Below are 23,829 nucleotides of genomic sequence, written 5' to 3'. Positions count from 1 at the left end.
ATGCAAAGGAAAAGCTTTTGTAACTACTTTTGGCAGGAGAATATACATAATATTCTAAATATCCTATTAAATGTTGAATATATAGTCATCGAAACATCACTAAAATCAAAGTTGTACATTTAACAACGTTGATTTTTGACTAAATATAATCCAGTCTTAATAAACAGCTCGGTCTCAATCTCTAATCTTCAAATTCTCTCAAAAAACATCCATGCATTTGGAGTGGTTTGCTGACAAAGAACAAATGACTCCAAAACTACAATACCCATGAGTCTCAGCGGCTGTTATTAAGGAAAACCCTAATGCATTGATTTCAATTGCTGGATGTTTTATCAGGCATCTACAGAGTCATGATACGCTTGAGTTCACTGTTAGATAAAATAGTAGAAACGTGTTTGATTGGATGTTTGTTACTGAAATGCACCTTGGGAGTTGTAGTTGATTTCTTCTTGTTCAGTTTTTATATTCTCAGGTGTGTACATTTGTCTTCATCCCCCAAGAACAGGGTATCTTTTGTAAAGGGTTTTATGTGAATCCGAGCATTTAAGTACAACTGTCAGTCACCTAATGCTGTCTGTGCTAAAACTGAACAGGACTTTAAAACTCCTGCCTTTTTGCTTCTTTAGGGAAAGATGAAGAGGAGCGTGGCAGTGAAGGGAGAAGTAAATCATAAGAAAAGAGACGGATCAGCAGTAGTGTGAAGCAGGCTGGGAAGAAAGGACCGGGAGAAATGTGTAAAATGAGATATGGGGGAATAAAGTGAGTATATAAAGTCCAGAAAGCCACATTTTTAGACTTTGAAGATGATGGAAAGCTACCTGTGATTGAATCCGGGCCCAATTTAAAATCACATTAGGAGACAAAGTTGGAGAAACTTGGCTTTATCTCGCTGAACAAGCTCTGAACGGGCAGAATGAGGACGTGCTGTTCAAAGACATGACGTTTAAGAGTACAGCAGATAGCACAGTGTATTTTTTGACGACGGGGGCGACCAAAGCCCATCACTCCAGGGCGGTAAAAAAAAGTCCTCCAAAAAAGAGCTGTTAAAGACATTTTTATGTCCAACTTTAGAGCTGCAGTTATTTTAAGACCCTGTCAGAGGTTTTTAGGAGCAGTGAACGCCCTGCAGTGGGAGCAGAGAAGGCGAGGAGTAATAATGGAAGGGCAAACAAAGACGGAGTGAGGTTCACCTCTCACACGGCCTGGGTGAGATTTATCCCCCGTCCGCTCCGCAGGGGGTCTGAGCAATAAGCAATTACATTTTAATGGCCGATGGGGAGTTACAGCCTGTAACACGCACTGCTTCATTATGTGGAGACAGGAAGCCTCTGGGTTTGAGTCTCCTTTAAAATACTGTAGTTAAAATGCACTTTTCTTAGTGTCAACCAAAACCAAAACAACTATATGTGTATCAAGTGTCTATCCAAAGTTTAATATCTTCTGTGCCATAGAGCTCCAGGTTTTCTGCAGTCCATTTTCCATCATATAACAACAATTTTATAATATTAATCAATAATAAAATTGACAAATTAAATATTATCTTTAGTTTTTTTAAGTCATTTTACGTTTTTCTTTATTGATACTTGAGTGGATGAGCTTCCTTGCATGCCTTTTAGCAGTAACAATACAAGATATAAATCAATAAGGGATTAATGAGCCTCATGGGTTCATGAATGACACATTTCTTTGATCATTTGTGTTGTACTTATAAAAGCGTGCTTGTTTTGTGACTACATGTTTCCTATTTTTAGCTGCTTGAAGAAGACAGTGAGAGAGTAAGGCAGAGAAGAGGATAACACAGCGAGTGAATAAGTGTTTCGGAGAGGAGAAAGTGAAGGGGGAAGTTATCTGTCCAAGTGATAGACTGGGTGAGTGTCCGTGTGTGTGTGTCTGTGTGTGTCAAAGCAAAGTGTCGGCGACATGAAGCAGATGTGCTGCAGACGGATGGCGGCTCACCTGCTCCAGAGCCATCTTCTTGTTGGGCTGTCCGCTGATAAAAGGCTGCAACCTGCAACACAAACCACAACACAACATCAACACACGTCCCAAACTCACATTATTTCAAAAACATTCATGCAAAGAAATGCAAATGCCACAATGTGTTTCATGCTTTTAGCAGCCTTTCTTGCCATCAACAAGTCGGGGCAACACTGGCTAATGCAGTCTCAATCAGATACTAAGTAATGCTAGTGCTCAAATTACCATATCAACACATCTGACAATGTACTAGCATGTACGTGCAAGCCATCAGTTGGCTCTGCGTTTGCTTTTCTTCTTACTATTAACAAGTACATCACACATGTGGTAAAACACAGGACAGTTGTAAGTGTAATTACTCTGCATTAACTATCACAGTGATGGCACTGAGCAGCAGCACAGAGGAAGTGAAGTGCATTTACTTAAGGTGTTAATCCCTCCAACTCTGCTGTGAACAGAGGGCAGGGGGGGGGTGGATATTTAAGCAGTGATAGAAACACCGCACACTAAAACTAACGGCTGGGATGTATGACCTTGGAGTCATGCTGCTGTAGAAAATGAAGACCGTTAATAACATTGAAGATCTGAAACATTAGTCCACAACTCCATAAATGTGTAGGTTTTATGAACCTCTCAGAGAGAGAGTACACATTTCCACACATTCTTTATGGACAGTTCAGATTTCACTTTGTTGTTGAATAAATCTTTAACATTAAAGTACTCTTGGGGTTTTTCCCTTCCCTGTAGCGTGTTCTAAAGGTTTGTGTGCATGAAAAGGATTTTGCAAAGGTTCAAATCCTTGTGTTCCTTTCAGAGGGAGTTTCTCTCCCCCACTCCCCCCTGCCTGAAACACCTCCATTGGACTCCTTTGTTTACTTCCAGAACATAGTAACACCACCATGTCACACTCGCGCTTCTATTGGCTAGCGCTTCAACACATTGTACGATATAGACTAAGGGGCGGGACATCTCTAAGCAGTTCACCAACCACAACAGAGCCTGCCAGCTAACCAATCAGAGCAGACTGGGAGAAATTAAGCGACGAGTTCAATCGATTTCTGACACTTTTTGCGTCAACAGCACCATAAATGTCTTCCAGAGGAGCCGCTGTCCAAAAGTTCTGCAATCAACCATGAGGATAAAATATCTGAACAGCAAGAATCCAGCACGTACATTAGCTTCAAAACTATGGAAGATGTGTAGACTTTCTGCTGCCCTGACACACTAATCTCTCTTTACAATAACCCGACTAACGTTTTGTCATGCTAGCAGCTCTGTGAGGCGTCACTCAGGCACAGAAGTGCTTTAGGCCAAAGGCTAAATACAACACGCTCAACATGACGATGCTAACATGCTGCAGGTGTGATGTTTTCCCTGTTTGTCTAGCCTTTTAGTATAACAACAGGTGCTCATTAAAAATGAAGTACAGCTGAAGATGAAGGGAAGGCTTTTTGTTTCAGGTATTTAACAAAAAATGAACAATAAATGACTGAAGGACTAAACATGTTGACTTTCTGTTGGCGCCACATGATAATTCAGAGGGTTATAGGCTGGGTACGAATGATATAGTTCCCAAAATGAACGGCAACGTGGGTATCACAGCGACTTCAGGGCAAGAAAATTAGACAACCATAATAATAATAATTAATAATCCTTGTATTATTTAAGGTCATTGAGTACAACAATTATTGCTGACTCGAGCCATCTGTATGGAAGGCTTAGCTGGATGTAATTAGCATTCAGGGGGGGCTCCTTGTAACCTGTATTCATTAATGTATATATTCATTACACTCTTTATTACAGGATTCACTGTTGACACAATAAAGGTTGAGGATTTCATTTCGATTACTACGGCTGCTCTGTGAGTCCTTTTGGCTTCAGGCGACCCGCTGGAGGACAAAATTAATGATGTGAATGTTAAATTACACCCAAAACTGTGACTGACAGGCCGACAGACTGTGAGCGCCATCTCTTCCTAGACCGTCGCAGAGATAATCAGCGATGAACGAAACCACCGGCGGTAATTCCTGAGCAGTCGTCCCTGCGTCCCACCGGCTGGAATTAGCATCGTTCCCGGAGGCTCCCCCGCCCCCTTCCCTGCCCCGCGCTGAGCCCTCCCCCGAGGCTTACAGTAAACGCTCAACTCGCACTGATAAGAGAGAAAATGTGTGAGTGAGCTTTTAATTAATCTGCTTTAACCAGGGGGGTTGGGTAACGGAGAATGTGGCATCTTTCCGACCCCGACACTAGCCCCTCCCTCCTCAGAGCTCATTAGAAAAATCCCAGCCAGGAGGGCGAATCGCTCCCCGCTGAGAGAGCACTATTCAGGGTCCACGTTCATGTGCGAGACTATGCGAGCTCCCCCTGGGCCCTGACCCGGACACTGGTGAGAAAGAAAGGGGGAGGAAGGGGGGGAGGGAGGGAGGGAGGGAGGTGAGCAAACAGGCAGAGAGGTGGAGGAAAGGGTGACGAGGAGAAGGAGAGCTCGGGGATTCGGGGTACAAAAGAGCAAGTGAGGAAATAATAAGATGGACTCGGGGCACAGGGAGAGAAATATGGCACCAGCAAAGAGAGGTGGAGGGTTTAATCATAAAGAGCAGCACAGACGGAGGCAAGGAGGGAGGTTATAAAGGAGTGTATTTTACAGGTTTCTGCACTATGATACCTCCTTTAAAATCACACAGCTCTCCCACTTTTATCTTTCTGCTATACTGAGAAGCATCGAGGATGTTTCTTTAAAGGTTGACCCAGAAGTTAGCATCGCAAGGGCTCCCAACGAAGCTATATAACTTTTCTATTTCTATATATAATTAGATCTGTGGGAAACTCATTCTTATGCTACCCAAACATTTTGTTCAGCAAGATAAACTCCACATATTACAGCCAGAAGTAAAAGGCTAACGTTATGCTATCAAGGAACTACAGCAAGGTCACATGACTTCACATCACCGATGCTAAGCTAAAGGTGGCTAATGTTTGGCGGGATGACAATTTGTAGTCTTGTTAGCAACCTCATTCCTACAAGACCTTAGTAAACACCAAAGAAAATTCCGTATGTGTGTAAACATTGTTGGGAATAATCCAGAGCAAAGCAACAGAGAGAGGAAACAGGAAGTGGTGAGTAAGTAAGGATAGAGGTAGAAAAAGAGGGAGGCGTTAGTAGAGAATATCCAAGATTAAAATCAGCCTCCCATTTATAAGAGTCGACCTACATAAGACTCCAATGACACGTGGATCAATAATCAATACTACACGGATAAATCACATTCCCCGCAAGATAAACCGCTCCCCCAAACATTTAACATTATATTTTTAAAATGTATGTCAATTTATGGATCCGTCAATCCATTCATCAACCAGAACATGTAAATGTGTTTCATCAGGTCACATGCTTTTTCCTCTTTCGTACGGCTGGAATTGATTTCTCAAAGCATTGTTAAAGGATCAGATAATGCTTCTTCATTAACTGCAATAGAACAACACATGTTTGGTCATCAGAATAAGCAGCGGTCAATAGAGAGGAGGGGTCAGAGGTCAGAGTGAACACCAATGGGCCTTGACTGATCATTAAGGTGAAAAACGAGGTTAAAATAAAGACGCTTTTTTTTAGCTTAATTTACTACGATGGTTCAGGCTGATTTATGTTGTTTAATTTAGGAGAATTTGACTTTAATTTTGGGACAAATGTTCATGTTTCCTAGAGGTTAACGCCCACTAATTTTGGGAATATTCATTTGGAGTTCAACAGCATCCTCATTATGTCATAGCATTGTTATTGTGATCATGTTAGCATGCTGGCGCTAGCATTTAGCTTCCAGTGAACCGACTGGTTATGATTGTTCATTACCTAGAGTATTTGATATCTGGTTAAAGTAAATCTATTTTATCATTCATCAGGACAAGGCTAATTCAGTTTGTCTTAAAATTAAATAAAGACCATTTTCGTTGTTAGCTATTATCAAAATGTAATCGAAAAAGCGTATCGTCGCCATTATTTCCAAAAACAATGTTGTGGTTTCTGAGGATAATCCACAGTGATCTTTATCAGGCAGAAATAAGCACTATAAACTCATTTAAAAATAATCAGCAACCACAAGCTGAACCAAAGTGTGTGAGCCAGAATAAACCGACCCTTCTTCTTTATCCGCATTACAAATATTTACATTTCTAATTCTGAGTCTCTGGGGACCTTTACACAGAGATTTCATTATAAAACCAGTAGCTGCTGCTGTGTATTAAGTCAAGGCACACTCCCTCTGTCATTACCACATTCACTTCCCCCCCATGATCTCATTTCCTGCATTAGAGTCATTTTCATATTCATACAACCACACATCATATTTTAAATGGAGCAGCTTGTTGTTTACATTGCTGTGTTTGTGTATCTTCTTTATATTTGTTGTAGCGTAGCTCGTTAGCGAGGTAAGACAATAGTTGTTTTGCTCCTCGGTGACTACACGCGTTTGTCTTTTGAATCCACTTCTACTTCCCATCACTGTTTGTATTTCAGCTGTGCACGGATGAACTGATGTTAAGGGAATAAATTCATTATGCACGGAATAATCCAATCAATAACATGAGGAGCCGGAAAGATGGGATGGAGAGGAGGAATAATCTGCAAACTGGGGGTAGAATGAAATTAGTTCTGCGATGAGTTCGGATGTAAATAAATGATGATAATAATCTCAGCTTCCAACTCGATTTTCCAGCTGGGGACTCGATCCTCTGAGGCACACACACACACACACACACACACACACACACACACACACACACACATAGTCCTTTAGCATAATTAAATCATGCATAATCACAAAAACACACACACACACAACTGTGGTGCCCACTTATACTTTCCCAGACAAGACACACAATGCACACAAGTATACAGAGATACATACACACACACACAATGCACACTCACACACAGAACTCTCTCACAATTAAAAGAGTTGTGTCCATTCAGGCTGCAGTGCATTGTGGGCCGATGCGCAGCTTGGCAGGAGGAGACGCAGATTCGGCCAAAAGGACTGATTGTGTTTTTACACTCCTCTGGTCATTCCATACAGCACTGACCCCATTCACCACACACACACACACACACACACACACACACACACACACACACACACACACACACACACACACACACACACACACACACACACACACACACACACACACACACACACACACACACACACACACACACACACACACACACACACACACACACACACACACACACACACACACACACACACACACACACACACACACACACACACACACACACACACACACACACACACACACACACAAAACCTGGTACGGCAGATCCACAAGTGACAGGTTTATATAGATGCCAATATATGCAAAAGACACACACACACTCTGCCATGCTGTCTGATACTTTACTTATAATTGATATACTATCACCTTTAAAAGTGGAGAGCTGACCTCACAGCGCTGCATCATTGAGCATTACAGGAAGAAGAAGTGGTGGAAGAACCACCAACCCTACGATTACTGCAAGACCGGCTCCACCACAGCAGTGACGTCCACTTTCCATCATTGGTGAGGGTGCGCTTGTATAGAATAAAACAGGGTGGGACTTTCTATTCATCCTTGAAGCATGTTCAATACAAAGCCAAACCTTCTAGGACGGTCATTTTAGGTGCTACTTGGATTTTTAAATACATCATGCATCATCGGCGGAAATGGTTAAGCTAAATCCTCAATATGCAAAAAAATCGTCCAAATCCAAATCTGGCACCGTGCACTAAAGCCGTAGACAACACACAGAAGCTTTTGCTCAAGAAATAAGATCAGCAAGAACTTCATTTATGCAGTTCAGTATAAAGAGGGTGAGAGTGCATCAAATATTGTGTGAAGATATTGTTTCTTTTGAAAGATGATCAATTAAAAAGGTGCAAAAACTGAGTGTTCACAAAGCCAGAAATAAAACTGTGTTCCCTCCAAAGACTTCAAATGTGTGTGTCCAAGACCTGAATCCAACAACTGTCATACAATTTAGTTTTTGACAAATCAAACCAGATAGAATCTGTTGTTGGTAGGATTTTTACAACAAAGCTTACACTCTGTCCAGCAGTGGCTCAGTCAGTAGGGGCTTGGACTGGGAACCGTAGGGTCGCCGGTTCAAGTCCCCAACAGACTTGAAATATGGAAAGTGGACTGCTACTTGGAGAGGTCCCAGTTCACCTCCTAGGCCCTGCTGTGGTGCCCTTGAGCAAGGCACCGGACACCTCCAATCCCCCCTCCCCATTGCTCCCCGGGCGCTGCACGATAGCTGCCCACTGCTCCTAGTGCTAGGATGGGTTAAATGCAGAGGACTAATTTCACTGTGTGTGCTCTGCTGTGTGCATGTATGTGACTAATAAAGAGGATTTCATCCTCCGATTCTATCTATCTATCATCTATTCTATCTATCTATCTCTTTATGCTAAGCTAAGCTAACCTCCATGCTCTTAGTTTATACCCAAAGTACAGAAATAAAAGCGGAATACATTTTGACAGTCTTCTAAACCCAGAAAATGAGTGTATTTTCAGAAACAGCTAAGTGTAGCTGTGCCTCATCAAGAGTAATCACATGCTCTCAGTCACAGAGCTGCTGTGGTTTTATTCTGAGTGCCAAAGAGGCTGATTAAGGAAACCAGGGACTTTAATTTGAACTCCACGCCCTTACAATGTCACCCTAATCTGGAAGGGGGGGTTTCCATCACTTTCTTTATGCATGACACTCACAATCACACACACACACACACACACACACACAGGGCCATATTTAATAACCCGCTAACCCAAGCGTGTCTGTTTGATGGGAGCGCTGACAGCTCTCCACATGGACGGGGTTTCTGGGTCATTTAGCGCCCGGCTGCGCTCTGGGACGCTGGGTTCATCCTCCGCAGATATTTTTGGGGACCGTGACTGGTCTTGTGAACAGAGATTAGGCATTCATTGAGACGGGTGGCCCCTAAAGGCTGAGGGCTAAACACACACACACACACACACACACACACACACACACACACACACACACACACACACACACACACACACACACACACACACACACACACACACACACACACACACACACACACACACACACACACACACACACACACACACACACACACACACACACACACTAATTAATCTGAGATAGTGTGACAGAAAAAGCGTGTGAAGCAGCTTTATGATAGGGGGAAACTTATGCTTAATATAGAAAGATGTGTATTAGTATTTAAGAAAGCATCGTCATGTGTTATAAAGCTGTGTGTGTGTGTGTGTGTCATCAGAGGCCGGTGGCGTGACCAGAGGGGAGGATCACGGTGTTACACACCACTAATCACACAAATGGGGAGGATCACACGCTATTAACACTGATGTACACACACACACTCACTCAAGAGTCACAGAGATCAAAGGGTTAACAGGGGTATGATCTTACACACACACGTCACTACAAAGCCAGACCTTGTGGCGACAAAGTCACACTCAAAATAAAGTCTTTGAAAAATTTGATCTGGGATGCACTTCAGTTCTTAAATGACATGATGCTTAAATCACACACACACACACACACACACACACACACACACACACACACACACACACACACACACACACACACACACACACACACACACACACACACACACACACACACACACACACACACACACACACACACACACACACACACACACACACACACACACACACACACACACACACCTCTGACTGTGTGTTAGCGCAGTGAAATCTCCCTTTAAACGTCGAGCAGCAGCGTTACTCTGTGCTTTGATTCAGCACAAAGGAGAAGGAAACAATGGAGACTGAACATGTATAATTGATTGGACCTTGAAGTGAACTAAGGTCTGAAATGGAAGGGTTTTAAAGTAAAAACAAGAAGCGTAAAATAGAACTAATTGCAGCTTTGATGTTTCCAAATTCATGAGCCGTAAATTAGGAAGAAGTTTCCTGGACCCTTTTCTGTTCTTTCCTTTGAAGTAAAATATGCTACATGATATCTCAGTTCTGCATTCATGCCACAATGACCGTCACAAAACTGAACTTAATAGGAAACGTCTTCACAGGAGGGCAACAGGGAACAAAAGGACATGAAAGGACACAAAAAGTGCCACGTTTTGGGAAGTACACTAAAATATGAACAACAAATAATACAATAATAATAATATGATTGGGGACGATGGATAGCTCACTCAACCGGCATTCTCTGGCCCAAAAACATCTTTAAAAAAATAAAAATAAGATGATTTAAAACAATTAAATTAAAATAAATTAAATACACAAAACTATTTCAATATATTTAAAGTTAAATTATAAAAACCTTTTGACAATAACAACCATTTGCTTAATTGTTTATCATTTATATTGTTTAGAGTTTTCTAAAATACACCTTTTAAATCTAGTCATGACATTTTTCTTTAAATCCAACTTTGTGTCAACATTTTGTCCGTGCATTTCTTGTATTGAACAGCTGTATTATTCAATGTTAGCTTGTCATTTTGTAGTATCTTGGCTTTGAATTGCCTTGTTGAAATGTGCTATACTGACAAACTTGCAAATGTTCTGCATAAAAGTAGGTGAATAAAACTAACATTGAGACTTCCTAATGCTCCTGTGTGTCAGAGTAAACACAGTGTGTTTCCAGAGAGGAGCGAGGCAGTCCTCTTCTCTCTAACTAGCTTCAAACTGGCGCTCCATGGTGGCATAGCAACAGCCGTTACCATGACCAGCAACTTCCCACAAGCATCTGTTAAGTGCTGCCGTTACAGAACGAGGTGGGGGGGCCTGGTGGGTACCGAGTGGGAAACACACTAAAACACCTCATCTTTTCAGGTACCATGGAAACAAAACGGTCCATCGAGGAAGCTGAAGCCATAAAAGCTGTACTACTCTTCTACAGTCGTTACATAATCTGCTTCATCCTTATTGCTCACTGGTCCCAACTGAGGAAAAACTCTGAATTCTGCTCGACAACAGTCCTCTGCTGTAGAATATCCACTCTGCATTGTGCATGAGGTACAAATGGTACTACATTGCTATAAAAAGTAATGGGACATGTTCCTAGTTCTATCTTTCATAGAGTGGTGCAGCGATGACGTATTTTTGCAGGCCGACCGAGAAGTAAGCTGCGCATGGGTTCCCTCGGAAAAAAAGCCATGCAATTTCTCTGTAGGATTTTGGATTATTGTAAAGAATAAGATCTGTGGAAAACCAACCTGTTTGATAAATGGAAGTTTTGGGGTCACTGCTGATGGATTACATTTCGTAGAACAAAACGTGATCCGTCTCTTAAATTTGTGTCAACCACAGACCTTATTTGGAGCTATTTATCAAAACCCTACGGAGAAATCCCTTTGACTCTGAGACGAGGGAACCGTTTTAGGACTCGTTCCTGCACCACTCTATTAAAAAGGGGAACGTGGTCAGGTTACAGACTTCACTGCTGAGGTAGCAAATACATAAATCCAAATATTGGACACCTTCATCTCCACACAGCATTTAAACAGGGCACATTCTGCTCAGTTTCAGGTTCATATTTGTATTTTGTGTCTCTCCTGGGACATGTCTCCTTGCTTTAATGTTCAGAAAGCTCTTTATTTTTCTCATACTGCCTGTGCTGAAGCACCTCTTTCACCCTCTGTCTGAAACCAGAGCCCAGTCTGCACTGATTGGTTAGCTGGCCGGCTCTGTTGTGATTGGACAACCGCTTAGAGATGTCCCGCCCCTTAGCCATGTAAAATGTGTTGAAGCACCAGCCTATAGAGGCAGAAGTGTTACATAGGGATGTCACCATGGTAAAGAAGAAAACAGAATGACTTCAGGACCATTAAACAACTATATGCAGGAAAGGAAAAACACAAAAAGCGTAATAGGGCCTCTTCAAATTGGTGAGACGTCCACAAAACACTTAAAAAGCAGCTGAGATTTTGCTGTCTTCGTGTACGAATAAGACAATGAATTATTGGGGGACTACTTTGTGTAATTGAGTGCGAAAGTAGACACGGCAAGATCGTGCAAAAAGATTTATACAAGGTAAACACTGCCATATTTATCAAGAGAAATTGGCACGTGAAAAGTTGTTTTCTGGTAAAACAGTGGCCTGAAGCAGCCAAATGCATCACTATTAAAGTGCTGAAAGGGAACAGTAAAAGTGAAGCCGTAAAGATAAACAATGAACAAAGAGGAACAAGCTACAGAAAGCAGAGAGCAATTTCAGCTCAGAATTCCCAGTAGATTCATCACAGAGCTACCCTGTTCTCCCGGTTCCCTTTCATTTATTATATAATTAGAGCTCAACCTTTTTTAATATCATGAGAGAAACGGGGGGGGGGGGGATAACCTCAGCAAATGTCCTTCACAGAACCAACTTTCTCCGGCGTAGTTTGGGGATTTATTGACATTTCAGTGAAGGAAACTTTCTTTTAATTAGTATGCAGACATTCTGAAAACTTTATCAAAAAGAAAGGGAGCATTTAAAGTAGTAATCCCTCCCTGTGGGACGAGCTTCCCACCTTCAGCAGGAAATCACATCATCTTAGTATTCAGGCCCACGCTGCAGACTTTACTCAGCTCAGTCCTCTCCCACATCGTCACATTTTCTCCTCATTTCACTTCCCTGCAGTCTCTCATTCCTGCAGAGTGACCCAGGCTGCTGCAGGATCACATGTGTGTCCTCTGTGCAGTCACTGTGTTTCTTTAGAGGCTTTTGTTAGCGTGCTGAATGCGTTAATGATTTTGGAGGAAAAGCTAATGGTCTCCTATTCACCGTCATTCAGGTCACCTCTTTGACTTTAACCATAAATACAGTTTGATTTGACTTCATTGCTTGTACCAGAAGTACGGAAACAAAGAAGTGCTTTGCTTTTTATGCCTTTAATGAAGTTAATGACTCCCTGTTTACTTCTGGAACAGATGTGATGGGGCATTTTATTGCTGTATACTTGTGATATAATGAGATTTAATAGAAAACCAAAAACAAAGTTTAATCGAAAAGCCGATTTTTTGGAAGTCTTTGACAAGAGGTTTTTGTTTTTCAAATGAGCAGCAACTGCAATAAAACAGTTCTGGAAACATGGCCAATCATCACATGATGTCTCTGAAACTGTGTTTAAGACTGCAGGTAGTGATTATTTTATTTATTTCTTGATTAATCTGTAAACAAAAAGGCTATCACGGGTCCTGGAGGTCAAGATGTCTTTAAATGTTAGACAAAACCCCCCAAAATATTCCAACATAATCACAGGAAATCTGCAAAAATGTAGAAGGAATTTTTGCTGATTTTATGATTATATGTATTAATTCTTTATAAACACATATATGTTTTTTAGTTTTAAAAGAACTGTGTGATCTTCACGAGGTGCTTTACTTTATTTAATTTATTTTAATATTATTCCGATAGTGTCCCATTTTCCTTCTGCACATGTCTTTTTTAATGAGGTTAGCAACTTTCCTGAGGTCACTTCAAGCATTTCACGATACAAATTAAAACCTATAAATTAGGTATATGATGATGTTTGGTTTTCCATTGACAAAGACAGAACAAATATTTTAGTAAATGATTACAGCGCTGTAAATTGTATCCCCTGCGGCCCGCGGTGGGATCCAAGCGCTCGCAGCGCCTGGTGTTCAGGAGCGGCTCGGTTTCCACGCTGCAGGAGCAAGCCTTCTCCCTGACAGCAGCGATTAATCTGAGCCCACTGAGAGACTCCGAGTCACTTGTGGAGGTCAGAGGTCAAACGGCCGTCAAACAGCGCCGCCCGTGGCGGCAGACTCCTCGGCAGACCCCCATCTCCATGGCGATCGTTTACAGCAGCAGGGAGTGGCTCCCGACGCCCAGTGAGAGGGCTCCCCGTGCGACACAGCGGCCGCAAATAAATCACTCCCCGAGGACAACAATGGGGCCATATGTAGCACTCCCATATAGGATGACACACACACACACACACACACACTTCGCTGCAAAACCACCTCTCGCAACACGTAGAGGGATATGACGCTGATCTTCTCACCTTGTCCTTTTCCTGCAGCTTCAAACTGAAAAAAGCTCCAAAAACTAAAAACATGAATAAATAACTTTGATTGTTTGCATGTTTTCCTTGGAATGTATAAAAAAGTATCTTGCATGCACAATTTGAACGTTGTGCAATGATAAAAATGACACGTAAACCGGACGTTATGAGAAAGATGCACACAGTATAAATGCAATGTTTGCCAGTTAGCTTTGTTGCATGTCATACCCCTCTCACCCCCAATGTTTGCGCTCTGTCTCTGTACAGCTGACTGTTGAATTAAGGCGACAAACACAGAAAAAACACCTTGAAAAAGGCACAAAAGAAAGCGAAATGCATGTTCAAGGCTCGATAAAACCTCTTGGCATGGATGGATGAAACAAGGCCAAAGGATCTGTGGAAAGTTGAATGCATCACCTTCCTTAGAATCGGACAAAGTCACACAAAAACTACAAGTTGATCTGAAAAAATAATACTGTGAGGGACTGATGGCTTTTTACTTTCAGACTTTTACAGACTCAATAACAGTGACTTGATGAGAAGAGAGTTTGTTTCACGGTAGGTGTGAAGCTCATAACTTCAAAAGGAACTTCATGTCCTGAACATCCTGCTCTTTCTGATGAATCACATCTCCTCCTCCTCCTCCTAATCTGCTCTACAGGAAAAATCCCTCCAGCCTCCTCTGCTTCTACTTCCTCCTGATAACTCTCCATCATTGTTTTGGTTTTACGTGATGACGCCCTGCAGCTCTGACCTAGGCATTAGCAGTTTGTTAAAGCATGAAGAACAGATGTTCAGCTCCTGGAACAAAGGAAAGGTTGTGTTTGACTCAACATCCATCATGCAGATGTGTACCCTGACACTGTAGCAGTAACCTGTGTGTCAGAGATCAATCAGCTGATGTGCCTGCTTGTGTTTATCCTGCAGAGACGCCAACAGTGTGCAGATCAACATCAGCACTGCAGTTTCAAATATTGCTGGAAAATAATGCAACATGTGCTGTGAACCAACAGAGAGAGAGGAACCACACACTCTTTGAAACTCAAATCATGCAGGTTGAGGACATGACGACTTTCACTACGTTTTCTTGGCTTCAGTTCAAAGGGAAGGTTCACTCAGATGCTTATCTTCCTCCTAACTGAAGTGCTATTTATTAATCTAGATAGCTTCCATGAGAGTTGCGAGGCTATGGAGATAGTGGTTAGTCAAAGTGCCAAAAAAAACAGGGGAAAAACTCAGCAAAAATGTCCTTCTGCAGGCATCACGACTCAGTTACTCAACCTGGTTGCATGGTCCATGTAGAAACTATTTTACTTCATCCAAACGGCACCTGCTAACAGTATCACTGTCATGTCAACATGCACTGTGGCTGCACTGAGTTCTGGTCCATTTTCAGGCCTGCTTGCTAAATAATAATTGATTTAATTGAGAAAAAAATAGTTGAATAAAAGGTTAATAATATACAAAAATGCAGGTGTGGATATTAGACTATTTGGCTCTTATTTTGACTGTACATGTGAAAGAAATGCCTTAATAATACACATTATAATGGATTTATTTACCTCTATTTGGTTTTTGAATGCTGTAATGTCTCAGCTGTAAAAGGTGCCTTACACATTATCTTGATCAAAGTTTATTGATGACATTTCTATAAAACGACGTAATAAATTATAAACTGAAGGTTTCTGAAGGTCGACAGATGGAGCAGATATCCATAACGGTTTTTCAAGAGTCTTCAAGTGTTTCCGGTTGTATTCTTCCCGTGACTGCTCTGAAAGCTCTCTCGTTTGCCCTCCTCACTTCTCAACCTCTTCAAAGGTGGCAGTGTTTCTGTTCGGCTGCACCTTCTCTCCCCGTGTCCTTCACCTCTACAAGGAGGTCACATCTCTCTCTTTCTGTCTGCATTCTGCCCTCTTAACTTTCTATAAAAAGGTCCTCAGGTCTCGCTTGCACCTCCTTCACCTCCTCAAAGTTCAAGTCAAGACTCTAAGTGGTTAATCAGCTTTAATAAAGACCTTTTGACCTAGAGCTGTGGAGATGTAGCGGATGCGTTAGCTGTGTTACTATGCAGAGACATTAGCATGAACCTCATATGCATATTTAAATATATAATAATAACATAATACAAATTATTCTCATTATTATAAATCATGCTGAGCAAATATAAATGATTGGCTCTCTAGGATGATAGAAAACAAGACAATCAATGATGCTATTTTACTTGTGGTAAATTTATAAGAGCACTGGACCGCCAATGTGTTCAAAAGACACATCAAGGTCCTTCTCTCCTCTTTCTCCTTCAAATGTGTATAGAAATTGTGTGGAGGAGTTAACCAACACTAACTTTTTGAGCACATATTTCCATTGTCCTTGAATACCTCACCTTTAAAATCCTTTACCAACATCAGAAACATGGAGTAGAACATCCAAATTAGTGAGCAGCCCAAAACTGACCAATATTTGGATGCTTAAAGTAGGATTTAAAGAGCGCTTTCCAAAGGGGAGATGAAGCAGTTAATATTAATCTATGCTCTTCCTGAAAACGAGCAAAACCAGTCTGAGAGCATGGTCTTCAGTTCCCTGTTAAAAAGTGCTGATTGACAGCCAGGTAAAGCGGTGAATTTATTCTAAATATGGCGTACGTGGGGGCTTGCAGACCACCATCTCCTGCAGCGATTACACTGACCATAGAGTACCTCATACAACTCCACCTCAGACTATCCTTTTAAGTGCATTGAATTGCATGGATACTAGACCAAAGCAGGGCCTTTATCCATTCACCCTCACCACCAAAGGTGCTTCTTCTTTTGTATTCCTGGAACATTTTCCGCTACTTTGTCTTCTATTCAGCCTCTTTTACCTTCAACATTTCAGAGCAGATACAATTCACTCATTATCTTTAACCTTTTTCTTTCTGTGTGCAGTTCTGTCTCATCCACTCCACGTACTTTATGACAACTAAAGCACATGCATTCACTTTATCTCTCCCCGTCTGCTGCCCTTCAGCCACGCTCTCGCCTCGGTAATGCTTCCTGACTCTCTGTTGGCCGATCAAGAGTTCCTCCTCCTCCTTGGTGCGGGGGTCAAACGAGGACACCGTTCCCCCCGTTTATCTTAAGCATAACCTCTACTTTCCTCAAAACAACCCACGTCTTTCCACCTTTCAGACGTCAAAACACCAAACTTTATGACCCTCTCCCATCTATTAATCTCAGCCTCCCCCTTCCTGTCTGTCTGCCTCCCTTTCTATCCTTTCTCCCCCTCGTCTGCCTCACCCTCAGTCTCTCACTCATCCACTCCGCCGCAAGTCTCTCTGTTAGGCTATCAGTCTCTGCCGAGCTTAGTGGCTCGTTGCTAATCAGCTTACTGCCAATGAGACTAAGCCTGAGCTGAAAAGGCGATTGAGGGAGGCAGTTTAGCCACTGGCTGACAACTGGCAATAGCTGGGGGGAGGGTGTCAATAAAACTTAGCAGGGAGGGGAATGAAATATAGAAATTGAACATATATATCATCTTGGGTTTTTAAGAGAGAGGAGACTTGAAAGTGAAGATAAAGAGGGACAAAAGAGGAGTGTTAAAGCGTCTCTTCTTGTGGTTCCAGGGGGGGGCGGGGAAGTCTTGAGCTGTTAAGCTACGCCACGGCTCCGAGAGGCCATGAACTACCACAATAGTATCAACTCTTTTAGTGTCAACATTTTCAGTTGCTGGCTGGGCTGTTTTTTCTTTTCTCTCCGTGGCTAAGCTGTGGATAAAAAAAAAGAAAACGGGATGCTTTCCAAATGGCCCAGTTTTTAGAGTTCCCCCCCCTCGAAATTCCAGCCCTGGCTGTCCCATTAGTTACAGAGCGAGGCGCGCTGCAGAACAAAGGTTTGGCCGTTGAAAGCTGTTTGGATGGGAAGAGGAGAGAGCTGCTGAGCCGGATGTCCAGAATCAAAGAGATGCTCTCATTTCTCAGAGCTTCATGAGGAATGGAGGGGGGGGGGGGATTTTAACATCATCTCTTCGGATGAAGCTAAAGCTAAATGTATGTGAAATGTACATCAAATAATTCCACAGGCATGTTAGCCTCTCGCATGTACCCTCATGTGTGTAATATGGAGGGATTGGGAGGCAAGACACTCAAAATGTGTGTGCGAGCTCCTGTTAACATTTCATCTCATCAAGCCACAACATCATGCATGACTGCGGCGAAGGAACAGATTTATAATTCCTCATTCGGGTGGCTTTTTTCCTTGAGTTTAAATTGTGGATTATCCTACAGGGAACCAACATGCTGTAATACTGTTTGATTTAAGGGTCAAGTTGTTTCCACCAAGGAACAAAAAGGTACATGGATATCTTGAGACTTTCCCCCCAAAAAAATAATGCAGTAAGGAGGAAAACTGATGCGATTTCACTTGTAATTCATTAATTAGTTGGATTTTAACATTCTTGCCTGCGTAACAGTCAGGGCAAGGTTAGCAGGACATCCAAATATGTTTTAAAAAATGCTCTTCAGGACAGTGTTTAGGCAGTAAATCCTCCAAATCCAAACTCAAAACAACCAACTATAACTCAAACAGTCTCAGAAAACCCCAAAATCCTCCATTATTCATGCCAGGAAACTTTTAGGAATGAAATTTAAAAAACTAAAAGTCCCAGTAACGCGTCTTTCCTCGCACTACTACTATCAGCTTTAAAATGCACAACTGCTGAACCCTTGATTCCTGAAACGCTCAAGTTTTATAGCTTTTAATCTCTGTGGCACGTCACATGGCTGGTGGAGATTTCCTCTGTGTGTGTGTGTGTGTGTGTGTGTGTGTGTGTGTGTGTGTGTGTGTGTGTGTGTGTGTGTGTGTGTGTGTGTGTGTGTGTGTGTGTGTGTGTGTGTGTGTGTGTGTGTGTGTGTGTTAGGCCTGGCTTCCCCCATGAACCTCTCTGTGCGTCTGTTTGTCTGTTAACCTCCACCAGCATCCAACGGCTCATTGGTCACTGTTTTTCAGGGATGGGAGATCAGAGACTGAGAGGGAGGAGCAGCAAACCACAGACAAATCACACACCCTCCCCTCACACAGCTGGTCGCATTACAAGGAAAAACATCCTCCTCCATCGAGTGTGCCAGGGCAGGAAAATGTGAAGTCCAAACCTCCCTTTTTCCACTTCACTGCAGGTGGAGAGTTAACTGCTCTCAGTTTTTCCTGTTTCTGTTTTAATATGTCTTTCTCCTGACACCTGCTCTGACAGGCTGAAAACCAAAATGGGAAGCATTTCCTTTTCTTTCCTGCAAGTGGTGGCAGCGGCAACATCTGGACCGAAGAACTGCTGAGTACGCCAGTTGGTCCCGATTTACATTTGTGGAAAAACCAAGACAGACCAAAAAGTGGCTGCCTTGACTCCCCCTCTTTCTGAGGAAAAAAATGCACTGAGGAATTTGCTTTTTCTTTGTCCTAAAAGAACAAGTTCACTAAAACAGAAAGCTTTGAATGGGGGGGAAAGAAGGAGGGAAAAAATATCACCAGAGGGCAATTATATGGGCTATTTATGGAAGACTGCTTTCCATCCTCCAGTAGGGATGGAGGGAACAGGGAGGGTCTGTTTGGCAGCTGGCTGGAGGAGGTGGAGGGTGAAGACAGAAAGAGAAGGGGAGGGCAGAAAGGGAGAGAGGGAGAAGTGAATGAGTGCAACGGGACGTACAGTGAGTACAGCAGGGCTCTGAAGGGTTAGTAGGAGCACGGAGTGGGAGGAAGGGATGGATGGGCGGAGGTGAAATGGAGTGACGTAAATAGACAAAGACGAGATAACAGCGGGACAGACGCCAAGAGAAAAGTGCTGCAGGCATGCCTCGGTTGAAGTGTGTTCATCAGCTAGTAAAGTTTTTGTTTCAAGGCTGTTGGGAGAAAGGGTGGATGCAGAGACAGAGGGTTATCAAAAAGGTCTTTATAGGATGAAGGTGAGAGGAGAGGAAATACGTGAGAAGAGAAGGCAAACAGAAGAGGAGATAACCTGACCTTCAACAGGTCGAAATATAAATCTGGTAGTCGAGAAATGATTATATTAAAAAGGGAATGTTGAAGATTTACTGTGAAAAATGTGAACTGCACCTCTAAAGCACAAGGTCTACAAATGCAAATCAACAAGTCCATGAAGGAACTTCGAGCTTCAAAACTCCACATATGTAAATGCATTTGAACCAAATGACTTCTGTAATCTGGAAGGCATTTCTCATTGTGTTGCAATAACAGATCATTATTACCAAGTTTGAACATCCTTTCAACTCCATGGAGCGTTTTAGCTTCTTTCAGCTTTTTCTCTGTTCTTATTCTTGATTTTTCAAATACACACGCTCTAATAAACCCAGTAGTGATGAACATTTAGCAGCAAGAGTGTTAAACGCACCTTCAAACACTGTTACTTTATCACTGTTGAATTAGCAGCTGCTTGTGTGTAACATCCAGAAGTCTGACTTAACAGATGCCACAGACTGACCAGTGGTTTTAAATCTCCTTGAAGAATATTTTACAACCCTGCCTCCCAAAAGAAGAGGCTTCGGGTTCTTGTTAGCTACTACTTTAATGGAAAAATAAAAATCCCTCTTAACTTTTTCGAACAATGACAAGCAAAGTAAGATGAGAGCCAAAGCCAACAAGCTCTAACGGCAAACAATTTCACCCCAAAGTGCTCATCAAAGTCGTTAGCTGGTCGTCACATGAATTCTCCGTATCATTTTGAAGTCTTTCGATCAAACTTGTCCAAGTTAAGTGAGACAAATCAGCCCAAACACTTCAGTGGATAGATCAAGAGAAGAGATGAAAGAGACAAGACCGGGAGGAGGAGGAGGAGGAGAAAAACAACAGAAGAAGAAGAAGAAGAAAAGAAAACTCGTTAGCAGGTTGCAAAAGCCCAAAGCAAGAAAAGTCCTGATGGTGCAGAGTGATAGAGGCCTGTAGCTGCTGCTGAAGGCTTTCAACTGAAAGGCAGGATTAGAAAAGTAGGCGAGATAGAGGACAGGCGGAGGAGAGGGAAGAAAACAGATAAAAGTGGGATGAGACAAACCTGGAGAGAGAAAGAAGGTGGGAGATAAAGTGAGAAAAATGGAGGGGAAAGTACAAGAGAGCAATAAGGAGGCACAGAGAGGAAAAATGCGGAGAGGTAAATGGGGGGGAAAGGGTAGAGATGGAGAGTGATGCGCTTTTCTAGAGGAGAGGCTGAGATGGGAGCAGGAAGAAGAAAATTGGATAGTTTTTTAAGCACAGAAGACAAACAGTGATCATCTGAAGCTGGGAACATCTTCACTGAACATGTGCAGAGGTTTGTTGTTTTGACGGGTTTGGATGATGAACACTGAAGGATCGTCGCATCTCCGTCACGATTCCTTGTGTATAATTACAAAATCAAAGACCCTCACGGGAATATCTAGGGCACAACTCAGAGTCTGTTCTTGCAAGTACAGTATAGTAGGTCAAGTACACTTATTACTTTATAGATTATGAATGGAGTACAGTTGAAGAAAGTTGGAATAAAGACATTCAGCATAAAGGATTTAGCCTTTCAAAAAGGTAAAATCATTTACAGGTGCAATACAGGAAATAAAAAGTAAGATTTAACCTTTTAAATGTGCTAAAAGAGCAACACTGGCTGGCTAATTCAAGCTACTCTTAGTTAGGTAAAGACCATCTAAACATTGCAATGCATGAAGCTGTCTTCAAACACAAAATGAGATGAAACGCTTCATTTGAATGCCTTGAAGTTGAGGAAATGTGTTGCATTTTTTCTCAAATGTAACTAGACTATTTAGATCTCTGCAAATGAAGATACTATATCTGTTATTGAAATGAAACCTACATTTTATCCTCATTGATGGTTCTGTATTCGGGACCTAATGCTACGAAATAAAACATCAATGTTGCAATGAATGAAAATGTGTTGGCTCAAGCGACAGCAAATCTTCAATCCAGACCACACCATCTTAGATTTGAATATTATAATCCTCTTTAATGCTCCACTTGTACTAAACTCTGAGTGGTGTTCGAGTGCCAAACAAGATCAGTCAAGGAGTGTCCGACTGAGGGCAGAAACATCCTTGAATGGCGAGACAGAAGAAGACAAAAGTACTAAGAGCAACACACGGAGGGAAAAGTGGAAGAGAAGAGGAACAACTCCAGGCTGATCGTCAGAGCTGAACGCTGAGCATCTACAAGAGGAAAACCCCTTAAGTGGAGCACTGGGAGAAGCTCGAGCCCGGAGGAGGACCTGGAGAGAGAGGGGAGGCCGGAGCTGCACAATGCCTCAGTGTAGCCCCTCAGCGAGGCCTCCAAACAAGGCACAATGGCTGCACTGTCAGCAGGCCTTCTCCTGCACTTTCATAGGTCTCCCTGACACCAGGCCTCTCCTCTTTTTCAATAACCAGCACAACAACCTTTTCAGAGGCCGGAGCAACGGTCTGCTCCTCCAGCGCCGGCCTGAAAGAGACCATTCTGCGCTCAACCGTCGCCGTTTCAGATGGGGTTTTGTCTTTCCCATTCCAGTGCTACGCTGACATGTTACGAGAGAATGGAGGATTATCACCATCTTGTTGCACGCAAGGCCACCTGGCATTTTGCTGCTTCTAATGGCTTTTGGGTAGAGCTTCTGCAAACTGAAAAACCGCAGGGGTTGAAAACATTGTTGTGCATCCAACGCGAAAAAGTGCAGAGTTCAGCGATTTCCGGATAAATGGATGGAGCGCGTTTCCATTCAGGAAAAGAATGAATGATTCACAACGGTGATGGCAATGAATGATTCATTGACGAGACAGGAAGGCGTTTAAAAAATTCAAAAACAGGTCAGAAGAGAGCTTCCATTCTTAAAAACCAACCAGACAGGTCATGTGTGAAGCAGCTCTGCAGACCGATCAAAGCCAGAACACGAAACTGGAGATGGTCCTTCATTCATGGGGCATGTCGGCTTTCCAAGGAAGAGATTTGATATTCTGGCAGCAGCCATTAGCCAACTGGAGCGGCTCAAATCCAGCAGCCTCTTAGCCATGTCGTAGTTCTGTTGTTGTTGTTGATCTGGTGTAATCGTGGCTTCTGCTGGCAAACTTTGATAAATACTGGGATCAAAGTATCAAATATCAAGATACAACAAGGTGCAAAAGTTTGGAATCTGCCTCCCAAAAAGTAAATTATGATATCTAAGGAATATTCTATACATCCGAGTGCTCTTTAATGCTCTTAGGTTGTAGAACGTCGCCTTTACAAATAGATGCTATTGTTTGAAGGGGTTTAACCAAACTGAGAATATAAAAAGGGACAGAAAGACACAAAGATACCTCAAGCAAGAGTCCAAGAAGAATGGAAGATTGGTAAAGAAACCGGAAGCTTAGCCCTAAAATCTGTGCAGATTTAAATAAAGAACAGGTTCTTGTTTCACTTTCAAATAGACAATAATGGTAGTCACATGAGATTGTGTGTGCTTCCCCATGGCAAGTAATTAGGGGTTTAATATCTTGACCAAAGACAACCTCGGGCGGGGGTTCAAACCACTGACCTTCTGATTGTCCGACGACCCCCTACCTCCTGAACCCTGTGGCTCAGGGATGGCTGACCCCACAATAACGTAGCTATAGAACAACTATTGTTCAAATTCACAATTATAGAAGGTTAGTCTAGGGTTAGCACAATTTGAATTGGATCAGGGAACATCAGCAAAACATGGACTAACAAATCACAGATCAAACATCTTTAATCCTAACACTCAGAAGACTGAAAATGACCCCAAAAAAACTGGACAACTTCAATATTTAGAGCCAAATAGCACCATCGATACT

The 23,829-nt window shown here is 42.4% G+C and overlaps 1 protein-coding gene across 1 annotated transcript in view; it reads right to left on the bottom strand.

The window, feature by feature from the left end:
- The window catches only part of LOC134881765 (transcription factor IIIB 90 kDa subunit-like), a 96,998-nt gene that overhangs the window by 9,354 nt on the left and 63,815 nt on the right, over positions 1–23,829 (bottom strand). The window contains exon 17 of the mRNA XM_063909306.1: positions 1,957–2,008. Coding sequence (XP_063765376.1) covers positions 1,957–2,008 — 52 coding nt within the window. The remainder of the gene's footprint in view (positions 1–1,956; positions 2,009–23,829) is intronic.

Source organism: Eleginops maclovinus, chromosome 19 (genome assembly GCF_036324505.1).
Source record: "Eleginops maclovinus isolate JMC-PN-2008 ecotype Puerto Natales chromosome 19, JC_Emac_rtc_rv5, whole genome shotgun sequence".
Lineage (NCBI taxonomy): Eukaryota > Metazoa > Chordata > Actinopteri > Perciformes > Eleginopidae > Eleginops > Eleginops maclovinus.
Note: the sequence above shows the minus strand (reverse complement) of the source record. Positions and strands in the feature narration are given on the sequence as shown.